The sequence below is a fragment of the Carassius carassius genome, chromosome 3 (assembly GCF_963082965.1).
Source record: "Carassius carassius chromosome 3, fCarCar2.1, whole genome shotgun sequence".
NCBI classification, from domain to species: domain Eukaryota; kingdom Metazoa; phylum Chordata; class Actinopteri; order Cypriniformes; family Cyprinidae; genus Carassius; species Carassius carassius.
In genome coordinates, this window is record NC_081757.1 from 6421148 (window position 1) to 6438293 (window position 17146).

Below are 17146 nucleotides of genomic sequence, written 5' to 3' on the forward strand. Positions count from 1 at the left end.
TGCTTTGTCACAATCTGTATTGATAAAAGCGCTATATAAATAAAGGTGACTTGACCACTTGACATTTTTTTAATAAATACAAATTTTGTTGAAAATGTTCTAAAACTTTATTATAACCCAGATCAAAGTAAAACCGTCACCTCAGTTCCAAGACGATACTGAATCTCATACAGTAGGATCAGGCCATTGGGTTTTTGTGGTTCAGGCCATTTCAGGAACACAGAACCCTCCAGATGTTCCCAGGTCACAGGGCCAGGAATGTCATCGGCTCTTTCTACAAGAAAATGAAGAAACCAGAAGATTTGCCTTTGACATTTTTGAACACAGTGCTTCAGTTCCGATTCTGAGTCGATGTCCTGCTCTTACCTGCGGCTTTGGTGCGGGAAAAGATAAATGCGGCTACGCTGCAGTGTTGAACCTCTTTGTTGCAGGCGTGCACGTCGATGCGGTAAACGGTGAAGGGATGCAGGCCGCCGATGTCAGCGCTACGCTCCTTCACCTTCTTTTCTATAAAGGAAAATTCCTGTCTAGGTGGCTCGTTATCTGAGAAGTTTCCCTCTGTCAGGTTCCAGTTTCCCACCAACAGAGTGTGGAGGGAAGTAGCATTGGCCACACCAAAGAGATCCCGCCGTCGCCTGTCAGGAGGTCTGGAACCAAAGAGATCAGATAAATTGGAGTAACACTGTACAACTTCAAGCTCAAGTTCTGGTTGTGCAAACATTTATAGGAATGTTCTTTCACCATAGACTTCCATTGTAAATGCATTAATATGCACGCGCAGTTTTGTTAACTGAAAAAAAGAAAAGAAAAAAAAAGTAGTTTATTATTATTAATCTGCCTATATTGTATAAAATAAGCATAGTCCTTTCTAAAATGGTTACAGAGCAGACGAAAGAAAATACAAAGATAACCTATACATTAGTAAACTGCACGGTATAAAATCCATGTTCATTTATACATAATCATCACCAAGATTTAATATCGTTCTGCATAATTTTTCAGGATCTCTTCTTACATTAAACATCTAGTTTCTGGCCAACTATAAGATAACTCATTTTAAATGCAGTTTATTTTCTGTGCTAATCGACAGCAGACGTATGAAGGAAGCTTTTATTTCCTCAGTATTGGGGAGACCATTTTTAACCCCATTTGTGAACGTGTGGGGTAACAACCACATGGCTGTTCTCCCGTGAGAGCAAGTTACTCTCGTTCATGCCAAAGCAATCACGGATCCTGTCCTCAGATGATCTGGCAACGGCTCCATCCCCTTGAATCTTTCCCCACACACACACACACACACACACACACCACAGCTGGTCTCCATTCCTCGGCCTGCTATCACTCACACACTGGAGCGGTTTGTCACTCAACTCCCTACAAGCTGCAAGTCCTTCCTCTGCCTGATGGAAACACACATCCTACCACCACAGATGGGTTGAGTTTGGCTGAGAGCATGTGGCCAGAGAGACGTGATATAAAGCTATACATCCCTTTCTATATGACTGGATATGCTGGCTCGAACAGTCTTGTCTAATTGCTGGAATTCAAACTATTTAAACCGAAATTTAGAGTGGAATACAAACCTATTTCATACTACAACACCGTTCAAACATTTGGGCTCAGTATGTTTTTTTTTTGTTTTGTTTTTTAAAGAAAGGTTGCATTACGAAAGCGTGTTACAAAACAGTTCTTTTTCAAGTAAATGCCACTCTTTTGAACTTCATGAATTCATTAAAGAATCCTTAAAAAAAAATACAGTTTGCACAAAAGTATTAAGCAACTGTTTTCGACACTGATAATAATAAGAAAGCAGAAAATCAGCATATTTGAAAGATATTTCTGAAGGATCATATGACATTGAAGACTGGATTAATGATGGTGAAAATGAAGCTCTGCATTACATTTTAAAATATATTCAAGTAAAATATATTCAAATATATAAAAACAATCGCATTTGTACTGTATTTTTTATTAAAGAAAAACAGCCTTGGTGAGCATAAGATAATAATTTTTTTTTTTTTCAAAAATCTTATTTTTCCCAAACTTTTCAAACGTTTCAGTTTCACCTTTATATAATAAAAGAACAGCATATATTTGAAAATGTTTTTTATTTTCTTTTTTTTGTAAAAACTATAATAATTTTTCTGTCAAAAATGAGCAATTTAATGCATCATGTATAAAAGAATTCAAAGAAAGCCGATAAGAAATCTCAGGTCTTCTAGCCCCTAAATGTATTTATTTATGTTTTTATAAAATATTGATTGCTTGGAGTGATTTATTGTTTGCAAATCCAATTGGTATCAACAGAAATCCCTGAACTTACGACCAAACCAAGATTGTGACCAAACACCTTTTTTAGTAAGTACCACTAAAAATAGCACAAGTCGAATGCTAGCAAGCCATTCTGGACATTCCCGCTCTCTAAACCAGTGACTTTCCCTCTTATTATCTGCCCTTCTGTTCCCACATCCCTGTGAAACATTTTCATTCTCTCTCGATCTTCTTTCAGCATCTCCCTCTGAGCAGAGCGGAATTCATTGATCTGTGTGCTCTCCGGCTGGAGGGGAACTTCCCTTTATTTCATTGGTATTCCATACGGCATTACTGTGCATTTCCTGGCAGCCGAGTGGTTTGAGGGGGGAACGGCAACTGAATGGATATGATTTCCTCTCCTCCTCTCCAAATCCTGAACTTCGAGGGAACTCGAGGCACTTCCCTCAATATCTCGGTTTTCAGTAAAAACAGGTTGTGCTGGCCCGGGTACAGACATACTTCTCAGCTGCCTGACATAGTTCTGGCCCCGCTGCTTTCGTCGTCAGCCAAGCAATGACAAACACGCAGAGGAAAGAAAAAAAATAAATAAAAAATGGACGAGACAGAGCAGGATAATCTAGTCCCAAATAATGCAAGCCAGGGTGGAGAATCGATGCTGTTTTGATGTCCTGAAACTTGAATTCACAGATGCATTGATTTCAATACAAGCCCGCTATACAGCGATTTTGGCGCTCTCTGCGGGACACATGCACCACCCCACCTGATGATGGATAGTAATAGGATACAGATATCGCTCCTCATTTTAGAACAGAACACTTACAGTAATGTGTTACACCTTTGAGATCAGAGAGAAAATGTGGCTTACGTAGTCATTTACATTAGCTTTGCTTGGTCTCCTCATGCTATTTAGATCCAGACCCAAGAGCTCGTACCACACGATTACCAGCACAATTAATGAGAGAACGCTGAAAATGTCCCAAAACAACCTCTCAGACAAGAAGCAGAAGAGCCATTACAAATACTAACATCCAGAGACATCAAGAGTCCCTTGCAATCTTCATCTCTGAGATCATGAAAGGTTAACATGGATTTATTGACTATTAAATGTTTTAATTTGAAGTTTAATGGATGTTCTGTACTGGCTGATGCATCAAAACCTGGATGGGAATGAGGTCACATGTTCTACGAGGCTTCAACTCCGACATTCATTTTAAAGTCATTGCCAATAAAGTAAGATTTGTAATGCTTATATTATTCCAAACCTGCGGGCTGTGATTTTTCTGTGAAATACAAAAGAAGACTCTTTACTGAGCCCTTTTCTGTACAATTTATAGTAATATAAAATTAGTCTTTTATGTCCAGTAAAAAAAAAAAAAAAATATATATATATATATATATAATTCTTATTATTTTTTATTTTGTTCAACCTGGACAAATTAAAGAAATGAAAAATAACAGTAACACATTCATAATCGATATTGGATATCGCAAATAATGATAACTAAATTGGATAACTGATTAATTGGCCGATACTGTTTTTTTTTTATCATTAATATGAATGACAACTCAATAATAGTGCATTGAAATTTATTTAAAAAATAGCAATAATGGCTTGAATTTTGTTTTATTAAGTCAAAATGGGAAATAAAAAATAAAATAATTATTTATTACCAATTAAAAATAGTTGATTATGATCAATTATTTTAATTTCTATCAAGTGTGATGTTTTAATACAGGTTTTTCATAACATTTTTTGTTATGTTTCTACTGTATTTTTGATCAAATAAATATGGAAGCCTGTTTCCACAACTTTTTATCCCACAATTCTGACTTTTTCTCAGAATGATGAGATTTAAACTCAGAATTGTGAAAGAAAATAAATAAATACAGAATTGTGATACAAATTTGGAATTGTGAGGAAAAAAAAATACAATTGTTAGATGTAAACTCGCAACTGCAAAAAAAAAAGTCAGAATTGTGAGATAAAAACTCAGTTACCTTTTTTATTCAGTGGCGGAAACAGGCTTTATAAAAAAAGAAAAAAAAAGAAAAGATTTTTTTTTTTTTTTTTTTTAAACTGACAATTTCTTGTTGTTCTTGGAGAGAGTAATAATCATATTCCTGGTCAAACTCTTAAGGTTACCTGGGGGTGAATATGGCATTGTGGAGGAAGTTCTCAAAGGCTTTGCGGTAGTAGATGTCTTCCTCGATTCGTTTCAGATCCTCCTCTGTTTTAGGGCATGGACAACAGGGAACTTTGTCCCGCCCCCCTGCTTCAGGATTGGTGGGTTTGGTGTTCTCGATTTCTGTCAAACCCGTGGCTGAAATCCTGATTGGGATCTTCAGTTCTTTAAAGAAACAACATTAACATAGTTACATTTCTCCTGCAGTGACACAATCTGGTATTGTTTCAATATGCTCAAAATATAAATTTTGAAAGCACCACAGAAAAGCAGGAGAGTGAGCGAATTATATTAAAGTATGAGTAATAGGAGGCTTTCAGAGCAGCGCTAATAATATACAGACAGAGTTGAAAGGCTTGAATATGATGCACATTATTTTATTGTGGCAAAGCTTTAGACACTGGACACTTCAGATGTTCACAATAATATGTTTAACTGTTTCATGGTCCAAAGTCTGAATTTCTGTTGGGAAAATGGTGCTCAGTTTGAGGGTGTCATTTAGAGCAGACCTTTAGAGCAGTAGTTGTGCTGGTAGAGCTCACGGTCCTCGCCCTGCTGCTTCCAGCGGAGCAGGTAGTAGGTGGTGTTTCCGTTGGGGGAGACAGGTGGAGACCACCGCACCACCAGCTTTGATGAAGAATTAGAGTATGCACGAATGTCTACAGGCATTGAGGGTGCTGAAAAAAATCAAAAAAGTTCTTCATTTAGCAAGTTAAATGTTTACTACAGAGTAAATCCTCTTGGAGAAACCCATGGAAAGTCATAAGTTGACAACCACTGAGATATTTGTCTAGATTTCAATCAACCCTACACTGCTAAAAATCCTCAGCAACTAAAAATATTAAAATACTTAAAAAGCAAAATTGCATGATATGTGCACATTAGCATTCAAAATAATGGTGATGGTTAGATTTTGCTTAAGATTATTTGACCACAGCTATAGTAATGACAGTAAAATTGTGAAATATTTAAATAAGACAGTTTTTAAATATAATATTTAAAATGTAATTTATTCCTTTGATGCAAAGCTGAATTTTCAGCATCATTACTCCAGTCTTCAGTGTCACACGATCCTTCAGAAATCATTCTAACATGATGATCAAAAAACATTTTTGTATCATTTTTAAGGTAAAAACAACAACAACAAAACAGTTGTGGTGCATAATATTTTTTGTGAAAACTTGCGTTGCGATATTTATTTTTTTCAGGATTCTCTGATAAATAGAAAGAAGAACAAAAAGAACAGCATTTCTTTGAAATATATATTTTTGTAAATGTCTTTTTACTGTCACTTTTGATCAATTTAATATGCTTAATAAAGTAATATGCTTATTAAAAGTATTAAAACTTTTTTTATTGTACTGAACTGGAACTTTTAAACATAGAGAAACCGGCTGAGATATATGTAAACATACGTCTTTTATAGTAATAATCCATTCACATATTTGTAACTTATTTTAAGTATAAAAAAGAGCAACAAAAAATGGCAACAGGACCACACAAAATAAACATCGCCAAAGCAGATCTACTGACCCATTTTTACTTTTATATTGTATTTCCAACATTTTTTAATTAATCTAAATACTGTATTCAAATTAAATCATAACAAAATGTCAAATAATGTCAAAAAAGTTTATTTCAAATAAAACGTCAGAGCAAACATATACCTTCCTGAGTTTATAAAAAAAAAAAAATGAAATCAAAATGAGGAATTTTTGTGTCTTGATCTGTATTCTTTAATATATTATGCAACTTTCATTTTCAGGTAATTCATCTTTTTTATATATATAAGGATGTTTTGATATTTTAAAGAAAAACAGAATAAGTGTACTACTTAGGAAACATGTCTTCAATTAAATTCATAGCTGACCTGAATCTAGTTCCTTACCTGATGGTTTAGTCCAAATGTATACCACTTCGCTCTTCGCCCCAAGACGCTGTCTGTCCTTGTCCCTGTCCCTGTCCTCCACGACTAATGTTACAGCTTTAACAAAGATAGCATACTGAGTCCAGGGCTTCAGCATGGTGAGCGTAACACCCGGGTTTTGGATTTGGTCTTCCTGTAAATCCACGTCAACCATGTTCCAGCTGTCAGATCCACAACCGTCCTGACCATCAAACTCAGTCAGGTTCTGGAAAGGCCTATGAGAGAAAGTGAAGGCTATTTAAAAAGCTGCGTGAACATCTTAATGGAATTGAGAAAAGCGGTAAAAAAAAAAAAAGCTAACAAATGAACAAAACACTTACGCTTCTTTGTAGTATACAATAAAACTGACAAGGTCTCTGGAGTTGGCTGGTCGAAAACCATCCCACACCAGCTTGATTCTATTACTACTCGTGGTATTCGATAGGAACTTTAGGATTTCACTCCCACCTAAGAAAAACATTTACAAACATAAACATGAAACATTTTATATTAACATACAGTCTATACTCATTTATAATCGTTTAAAATGAGAACAAATCATATTTACAGCTTGCACGGTCTCCATTGTTGCGGAAATCTCCTTCCAAAAACTTCTCCTTAATTCCTGTTTTCTCCCACATTTTGTGGATCTCGGACATGCAGAGTTTGGGGTTCAAGCGGAAATACAGTTTTCCAACATTAATGGTGAGATTGTGCTGGGACCAGTCCCACAAAAGCTGGAGATTCTGGTTATCCAAGGCAGCAAAGGCATACATGCTGAAGATAAAATAACAATTACAATGAATAAGTGACAAAAACAATACAATATGCACCCTGCTGAGTTTTGGGAGTGCCAAATGCGTTTAAATGCAGGTTCGAATCCACTCGAATTCACTAATCACAGCTACACTACTTATTCATCCAAATATTACTGCAATTGGAGGCATATTAGCATCTGACAGAGATGCAACAGTAAGCAGGGTTATTATAGTCAACTAAAAGCAAAAAATCATTACTTGAAATAAAACAATTTCTTATTTTCGTTGTTTAACTTGAAGTAGCAAAACAAATTAATAAAATTAACAAAAACCACATAGAAATAAAAAAACTAGTATAATAAAAATGACAAAAACAAAACTACTAAAACTTACACAAGAAAATATAAGATATGAGAAAATAAGCATATAAGAAAATATAAAAATGAAATATATATTATATTACATTTACAGATGTGCTCTAAAATGATTTAAAATTCTACAATTTGCTTTAAGTTCAAAGTATGTATGTATATGTATGTGTGTGTGTGATATTTTGTAGTTTTTCCATGATCGTGGGAACCCTCTTTTTAATCGGTATGCATTCTCTGGACCGTTACATACAGCCTACCTATTGCAAGCGACTACTGTGGCAAGAGATGAAAACATATTCACAAATTGTGAATCATTAATCAATACACACCTTCCTCTCTATATTAACCACTGGTATGGTTTTGTATGCACTGCAGTAAATTCAGATGTACAGTGCAACTGTCACTTTCACAAATTCCTGAACTCAGTGTATATGAAGCTGCAGTACGTTTGAGGCCATTACTTGACGTAAACGCTGATGATTCACAAGCACTGACGTGAATGATCATAAAAGATAAACAGCTTCAGTAAAAGCTGCCTTTGGAATGTAAGCACTTCACATGCATTAAGAGCAAATGTTACTTTTAACCCTACAGCACACCTGAAAGCTTTAGTCTGACACATGTCGAGTCACTTTACATACACACACACACACACTTACATTTAGTGGTTTAAAGACGCTGTGAAGCAGTCTAATACACATGCTCTAATTGTGTATTTATCAGACGTGTATATTAGAGGCCTGACGTTTGTTTGTCGATGCACGTTTAAGGGAATGTTAATGGAACAGACTTATAAATGTTGAATATGTGGATGGAGGGCTTGTTTGTTTATATTTGTCTCCAAAAGCATTCCCAGAGCTCAATTTAGTCTTTCGTAACAACATGGCACAGAGAGGGCTGTTTTGATCTGTCTTGAAAATGGGATAACGGTAAACAAACAGGGACTGAATTAAATTACACATTTCTTCTATGACGCACAGGACCCATTCTGTTTAAGGAACAGTTTGACGTTAATTCTGTACGTAATTTCGCTGATTCACACACCGCTATAACCAACAACAGGCATATGATGGGACCGAAAAAAAAGATCCCCATTTAATAAGACAATATAATAAGAAGAATTTAAATAAATAATAAAGTGTACCGAGGAACTACATTTCAAAATTAAATAGAATGTTTTAAAATAATAAAGAAAAAAAATATTATTCAACAACATTACTGGTATACAATAATAACTACAACAACAACTTGCATTGAGGAACTAAATAAAAGGATTTATGTAAAATAAATTCTACAACAATATTTTTGTCATATGTAATTATTATTAGCAACATTATTGTTATTATATAACATAATAATTATTGTTACTGTTATATGAAAATGATAGAACAATAACATTATAAAAGATAATAATAATTATTTTTATTACATTATATTTATATTTGTTGTTATATAATATAAAATAAATTTAATAATATAATAACATATGCAATAATATAATAATGTATTATAATTATTATTATAACCCGCCCACCTCTAAATCTCATTGGTCCGCAATCCTACCTTCATAACTATCCATTAAACATCAAATATCATCTGACTGGCTGGGATGTGTGTCTTTTTGAGCAGTTTTGTGTTGAACGTGGATAGATAAACTGTTGGAATGTGTCAAACTCAAATCTTACTCATCCCATAGTTCCTCTCCATAGATGTGTCTGAGGCTCTTGAGGAAGGAGAGCGAGCTCAGGGCATGTGATGAACGTATCTTAATGTATCCTGTCACTGTCTTGATGAGTCCCAGGAAGTTCTCCAGCTCCGAGGCTATGTTAGCTAGAGAGACGGAGGAAAAGAGAGCGTGTCAGCGAGCAGGTGTAAAGCAAGCGCTGCGGTGCTGATTGAGGTACTCACTGCCGCGGCGGATGTTGATATGCAGGTTGCCTTTGATAACGGTGCAGCCCTTGAGGGACTGAGCCGCGTCCACCGAGTCAATGACCTTTTCATCACAGATCTTGTCACACAGGCCGTCACAGGCAGTGCAGAACATGCTGCTAGACACACAGGGACAAAATGAAGATCACCACAAAACCAACACAGATGAACGTGAACCGGTTTTATTTTCACATTTTCACTAGAATTACAACCATTCATCAATCACACTTTCAAGTTGATACCTGCGGTTCTCATCACGCGTGAAGCCGGGTGGGCAGTCGGACATACACTCTCCTCCGTGGATGACGAAGCGGTCGTAATCAGGCAGGTGGACCTTGGAGCAGAAGTCCTTGGTGATGCAGCGCCAGCCCTCAAACTTGTACGTGCCGAGTGGACAGTCCTCCACGCAGCGGCCCTCGTGATAGTAGTGCAGACAGGCGGCACAGGCCCTGTCGCTGTTGGGCACAGTGCAGCTGCCCAGGCACTGCGGGTGGCAGCACTCGCCCGAATCCGTGCACGCCCGCTGTCCACACCCCTTCGGACAAACTGGAGGGAAAACACAGGAAGGGAAATGCTGATGTGAATCCATTTCTGGGGCTGTTTCAAAAATACCCCACTAAATTAAAAACACAATCAAAAAAGACTTAGGCCCAATCCCAATTCTATTTTATACCCCTTCCCCTAACACTCTGCCTACCCCTTCCCCTTGTCCCTTGAAACAGAGTGTCAAGGGGTAGGGGAGAAAATATTCCCCTAAGGATTGGGACACCACTACCAAGACGTCACACGCCATCATTTGTCATCTAGCTCTTACAATAAACACATATACTGGTGTGCTGGTGTGCATTAGAGCCTTTAATTATCCTTCTGTATTAATGAGCTGCTGCTTACTGACACACACACACACACATATCGGAAATCGCGCTGCTCACACATCCAGGAGAAAATAAACTCGTCAACGCTGCCCCACGACTTTTATTAAATACAGTTTAAATACTGAATCGCTACTTATATTATCCAGCGACGAAAGGATACAATCGCTGTTTTTAAGTAAACTCACTCTAAAAAGATAAACTCAAAATGAACGTGAATACACGCAAACTTCCATTTCTCTCTCTCTCTCTCTTTCTCTCTCGAATAGGCAATATTTGAGTAAATGGTTTAGCGATTTCTAATTATTGGGGGGATTAGCCCCCATCAATGTCTACGGCAGTTATCGCCCTGATCAGACATATGCTGTGGCACTATCATGCAGTCTGTAATGATATGACGTTAGAAAATATTAGCGATTTTTTGCAAACATTTCTTTGAGTAGCATGATCATTAATATGAACTCACAATTGAATGTAACAAAACAAATGATTACTTTTCGTTAAAATTTTATTTATGCCAAAAAAGCTTACATTTATGTGTCCGTTTGTTGGCTGTAGCAGCCATGTTTCAGAGATAATTCATACCCCTTCGTTTGAAGTGTTGTCCCGAAAAATCTTTGTTTGAAGGGCTATCTGGCCCTTCCCCTTACCCCTTCCCCTCCAACCAAAAGAGAATCGAGACACCCCTATCCCTTCACGTGAATGTGCGAAACGGAGGGGTAGGGGAATGGGGAAGGGCTAAGGGGTAGAATTGGGATTGGGCCTTACACCACTAGAGATTAAACTTTTACACAGTCTTATTTATTATGAGAAGGTTTTTATTATTCACTTTTGTTGGTATTATAGATTATAAGTGATTCTCACAAAGAAATGTCTGAATTTCTAACCACAAAAAAGTAATAACTGAAATTTTGCATTCAAAATATCTGTATACAATGACTGAATTCTGCAATAATCTTTACATAATACCAAAAATGTACATAAATATTAATATATTTAAAATATATATATAAAGCAATTTTTTTATATATGTAAAACTGAACATACTGCATAACAAATACTATCCGAACTTATAAAAAAATAGAATTAATAATATTTTAATAATATTTTAAATATAAATATTTTAAATTGTAAGATACGTGTGTGTGTGTGTGTGTATATCACACATACATATATAAATTAAACAGAAAGATTTTTAACAAGATATAAATTTTTGCTAAAAAATGTGAGTAGCATTAATCATACTGTATAAGAAATACTATCACAATTTAAAAAAAGCAAGTGTAATGAATATGAATAATAACTATATATATATATATAATATAATATATATAAATGGCAGTTGATTGAGTTATGGCAGGTTTTTTTTTTGGGGGGGGGGGGGTGGCTAATAAAAAAGAACTGTGAAAACGAGTAAAAGAAACCGATAAACAGAAAAAATGATAAACTGAAGGTGACCTATATGCTTTCCATATTGCTTTCAGATCCTCCTTGCAAGATGCATTTTTAACTAGTCTACAACATTCAGGAAGTTAAACGCAGGCTTAAATAAAGCTGGTTAATTTCCTGACCCGGCTGTGAGGTTAAAAGCCTGGCTGAAACCCAAGCGGTTTGCAGCTCTGGGTCAGAGTCATGTGATAACACGTCTATTTCCTCTCGACCTCCGTAGTGTCTTTCAAGCTTGACTGATAAAGGTTACTGCAAACAGCCCGAAGGATACAATGCTGTACAGTTCACAAACAAGTACAGACACATACATCACCACCACAGTCAAACGATTCCTTTACGTGTACATTTCCTTCTGCCAAAAAACTACTTAAACTTTCAAAACCTATGACCTCATCACCATTAAACGCATTGGGCTGCTGAGAAAGACTAGACTACAACTCAAAATTAACTTTGCAGAAATGCAGAAAATCTCAGTATATATATATATATATATATATATATATATATATATATATATATATATATTATATACTGTGTGTATATATATATATATATATATATATATACACACACACACACACACACACACACACACACACACACACACATTAATTATTAATAAGCAATGTGACAAATTTATACTTCATATGCAATAGACTTAATTGTTCAATTTGATTAATTATATTAGAGTGTTTTGCATTGGAATCATACCATATGTATTATAGACGACAATGCAAACAGTCACCAGTTTTAATAGAAACAATAAAGAATCAGTTCAAACTAAGTCATATTAATATAAAAAAATAAATAATAAAAAAACAATCCAACACTGCAACCCTATATAAAACAAATGACCATGAAGAATAATGAGGGAAATATGTCTAACCCTCCAAATAAACTACAATTTTAACTAAAATTTTAACTAAAATAAACTAAAACAAACAACCAAACAAAAGGGGGAATCCAACATAAATGCCACAGAAAATCACTTTTTGAGAAAAGCATTCCAAAAAAATCTAAAATAAATAGTAAAAATAAATAATTGAAGTTATAAATGCTACTGAAAAATTTAATTAAAATACTGCTAACCTTCCAAATAAATTAAAACAGTGAAAAATAATCCAACATATATCTTAATAAAGAATAACTTTGAAGGGAAATATTGCCACTCTTCCAACTAAATCCAATACATTGTCTATTAAATGCACATGAAAAAAATAAAAATAAATAAATTATATATATATATTATTGTTGCAACTATTGCACTGAATAAAAAAAAGTGCATTCGTCAGCTTGCATACACTCATAAACACTGAGTTTTCCTGCGGTCAGCTCTTTTTTTGCCCTCATTCTCATATGACATATACAGAGCATGTGTTAAGTGTGAAACCAAGCTCCTCCATACAAACAAATCCAGTCCGCATTTTCCATCCGACCGAGACTACTATAATTCGACCAGAGTCCTCTGCTATCATTCTAAATAAGAGCGCATTGTAACAGGGGAGAGGAAAAACTGATTCAGGTCAAAGCACCAGCAAGGAAAACACCAGCTTTAGCACAAGAATGGCCTACATTTAGAACAGAGAAACTCAGCTGCCCGATCTCTCCTTACGCGCTCATACTACAGTCTGGAAGGAAGGAAACTCGCTGTCCAAACAGCCACGAGGAGACCACTCGCATATCTCAGAGAAGTGTTGGCCTTCCCGCAGCGCCAAAGGTCTGACAGGTTTCAGGGAGGGTCTCTGCGAATGCAGGAATACGGGTAACCTTACAGCAGGGTCGAGCAAGGCCAAGGGGAGAAGAAAGGCTGGATGCAGAAACATGTTCAAGCTGTACGTGCAACAGTCACTCTGGAGGACACTTGTAAATAAAAACGGCTTATTTCTTCCTGATCACAAGCAGCGTTCAAAGAGCAAATTCTTGACAAGAGAGTCACACGTTCAGCTTCAAATATTAAAGTTAAAAGGATAGTTCATCCTAAAATCTGTCATTATTTACTCCCCCTTGTGTTGTTTCAAACCTATTTTGGTTTCTGATATTCTACAGAACTGACTTCTATAGTATGGGAAAAAATACTATATGGCTACCGACAACTTGAGGGTGAATAAATGATTACAGAATTTATATTTTTAGGATGAACTATGTCTTTAAAACTTACAAAACATGCAGAAAACTGAGGCCTGAATCCATCCGTTTTGCTTGGAGTTACCGCAAAGGACTGTTTTAGCTTTCATCAGGTCATAAATGAAGACAACCCAGCTAATTTTGGCTGACTGAGATATCCCGTCTTCAGCTAAGGATACAAGGTCACCATGCTGGAATCTCACTTAGTCTAAACACAGAAGAAAAACAAACCAGAGCCAGACACCCTTGACTGAGAGCCTTTGTCAGGGAAGTTTACTATCCCTTCTTTAACATCAAGTTTAGGCTCTGAAATAATTGCTCAAGTAGGATAGTTGATGCTTTTTTGATGCACATTATTAAAAGATGATTCACATTTATTTTAAATAGCGCATGTTGTTTTCTCAAGGGCACTGGAGGGGCTCTTTTTGATACTCAAGCCTACAGCCTTTCAGTTGCTAACCTAGCTCTTTACCCATACACCACACTACTGTACATAAAGACTGTGTGAAAACGGTTCGATTAAACCAGCTTTTTATTTCTCGTAATGACATGTATCCCTATTTTATCAGAAAAACAAACACCACAGAATATAAAAGGGCTCATTTTTATTATACACTAACAGTCTGTACTGCTGTTAAAAGAAGTCTCTTTATGCTTAACACGACTGCATTTAACTTAATAAAAAAATACCATAAAAACAGTAATGTTGTGAAATATTATTACAATTTAAAATAACTGCTTTCTATTTCAGTATATTTTAAAATGTAATTTATTCCTGTGATCAAAGCTGAATTTTCAGCATCACTGCTCAAGTCTTCAGTGTCACATGATCCTTCAGAAATCACTCTAAACAGTTGTCCTGCTTCACATTTTAGTGGAAACAACAATAACAAGTTTTCAGGATGTTTTGATGTATAGAGAGTTCAAAAGAACAGCATTTATTTGAAACCAAAATCTTTTGTAATATAATAAATATCTTATATACTGTGACTCTGGGAGCATGGAGATTCTGCATAGCCCTCATTTACTACTACAGGTGAATGACAATGAACACCTGGCTAAGGTGTTTCTCCATCCGGGAGCTGATCAACTATCAGATTACTGTCTGTTCTCATACACAACAACTGATCAAATATGAGCACCTGGACCCTCAGGAAACTAGAAAACCGCATATACTGTCGCTTTCCTTATTTAACAGCTGGAGAAATTTTTTTTCATAGATCAGACACATTTTAAGTTGGGTCCAAAAATGAAATTTCAGAGAAAAGAATGTTAAAACCAATCAACATTTACTGATATACCTACAGACTATTGTCATAGGAATCCACAGAAACATTAATCTTCTGAAAAAAAAAAATGCAGTTTCAGCGTGGTTTTGATCTGAACCTGAGGAGCAAAGAGTTCATTCCCATGGTTTCTTTGCATCCAGCTGCAGGGATGTTTAGCGAGCTGCAGTGATTTCTACCAGGCTGGTCAACAAAGTTGATTTGCAGTTGTGGAAATATCCAGCTGTGCAATTTTCCATGTCAACAACACATGGAGCTTTGTATATAATCACAGGAAAACTGGAAAATATGACTAAACAGATGCAAATAAATATTTTCAGAACATTCCAAAACAAAAGGAAACTTAAAAAAAGAAAGAAAGAAAGAATACTCATTTAAGAAATAAATACAGGTTGCAAAATTGTTGCATTTGCCAAAATATTATGAAATTAAATGAAAAAATACTGAACAAAATACAGTACAATCATGAAAAGTAAAACTAAAAGTAAATGGCCAAAAAAGCAACAAGTGTTGGAAGCATTCCTGTTCAGATTTACTTAACATGTATGTACTTGTATCGAAACAAAAGCACCTCTAAATGCTTGTACTACACATTGAGGTTGTAATTGAATTTCAACAAGGACAAATACTAATGCTGACATAACAACGGATTAAAGATTCACACCTTTTTATTGCAACCACTGTATTGTAATTAAAACCTTTTTTTGGTGAGCTCTGCTGAAGCCATCCACACTGTGCTCACCACAGAAACGCAGACATCTGTCTAACCCAGAACATCTTGCTGTCCAACCAAACCATAATCTACATTGTTTTGTTGCATTATGCTGAAGACACACAGGCTGCATTTTTTCTAAATTGTTTTTATCTATCAAGCATAACATTTGTCTAACTTGCTAATTCATATCAGTTCTTCACGTATGACATTACATTACAGGGATTGTTTAGACAAAAATGAAAATTATGTCACGGACTCACAGTTTGCTCAAACTCATATCTGTCAAGGTATAACAGACCCCAATAAACATGTTCAAAAATGTAATAAAAAAATAAGAAAATTGCTGCATTTAGCAAAATAAAGTAAAATAATAAATAAATAAATACATAATAAAAAAAAATGAAATAGTCAAAGATAAGTGTATTCAGTGAAAGGAAGAAAATAAGAAAAGAAAGTGAAAGAGAGTGCATTCAAATAAATAAATAAATGAATAAGACCAAAAAATTCATATAGGTCGCAGAAATTGTGAATTAAGCAAAATACTAAATAAAATAAAAGGTCAAAGGATAGTGTATTAAAATAAATAAATAAACACCAAAACATTAATATAGGTCACAGAAATTATGTTTTAAGCAAAATACTAAATGGTGCATTCAAATGAATAAATAAACAAACAGTGACAACTTAGTGTATTCAGCAAATACTCAAAAATATATCAAATAAAAAATATACAATGATTGTATTTAGCAAAAAAAAAAAGTCAAATAAAAGCAAATTGTATATCAATATACAACACCATAACACCCATCCCCCCCCCCCCCCACACACAAAATATTTGCGTTATATTATTTACTGATTTTCAGTGAATAACTCAACCGAACATAGCAGCGTGATCATTCTGCCTAACAATCTCATCTCACAAAAAAAAATAATAATAATAATTTCACTGAAAATTAATTTCACTGTCAGTCAGTTTCACTGACATGTGGAATAGTCATTTTTGGCTGGACCACTCTTTTAATGAATTGCTCCGTATCAGTGGTGGAGGGAAAATGCCAAGCCCTGTTAGATTAGGCCAGCTCTCACAGAAGAGCCCCTCAGAGAGCCGTCCCGGCCAGTCCCGGCCAGTCCCTGCATTCCCCATCATGGCACTGATAGTCGAGGCACAGAAAGGATGCCTCAGGCTTTTTTTATTTTTAGTCAACATCGTCACCTCAGCCCCTCTTTCCTTATTAATTCAGGAAACTCTCCAAGTTCATCTGAGGTCTTTTCATCACTG

The 17146-nt window shown here is 35.5% G+C and overlaps 1 protein-coding gene across 2 annotated transcripts in view; it reads right to left on the reverse strand.

Annotated features, from left to right (window-relative positions):
- LOC132117507 (insulin-like growth factor 1 receptor) overlaps nt 1-17146 on the reverse strand; it is an 80959-nt gene that overhangs the window by 16529 nt on the left and 47284 nt on the right. Inside the window, exons 3-12 of one of the 2 annotated variants that reach the window (XM_059526848.1) lie at nt 9664-9967; nt 9401-9537; nt 9178-9322; nt 6932-7140; nt 6705-6831; nt 6346-6599; nt 4967-5134; nt 4418-4622; nt 367-647; nt 141-274 (exon numbers count right to left, since the gene is read on the reverse strand). In XM_059526848.1, the coding sequence (XP_059382831.1) occupies nt 141-274; nt 367-647; nt 4418-4622; nt 4967-5134; nt 6346-6599; nt 6705-6831; nt 6932-7140; nt 9178-9322; nt 9401-9537; nt 9664-9967 (1964 nt within the window). Of the gene's footprint in view, nt 1-140; nt 275-366; nt 648-4417; nt 4623-4966; nt 5135-6345; nt 6600-6704; nt 6832-6931; nt 7141-9177; nt 9323-9400; nt 9541-9663; nt 9968-17146 lie in introns of both variants that reach the window. The other variant, XM_059526840.1, reaches the window with a different exon arrangement.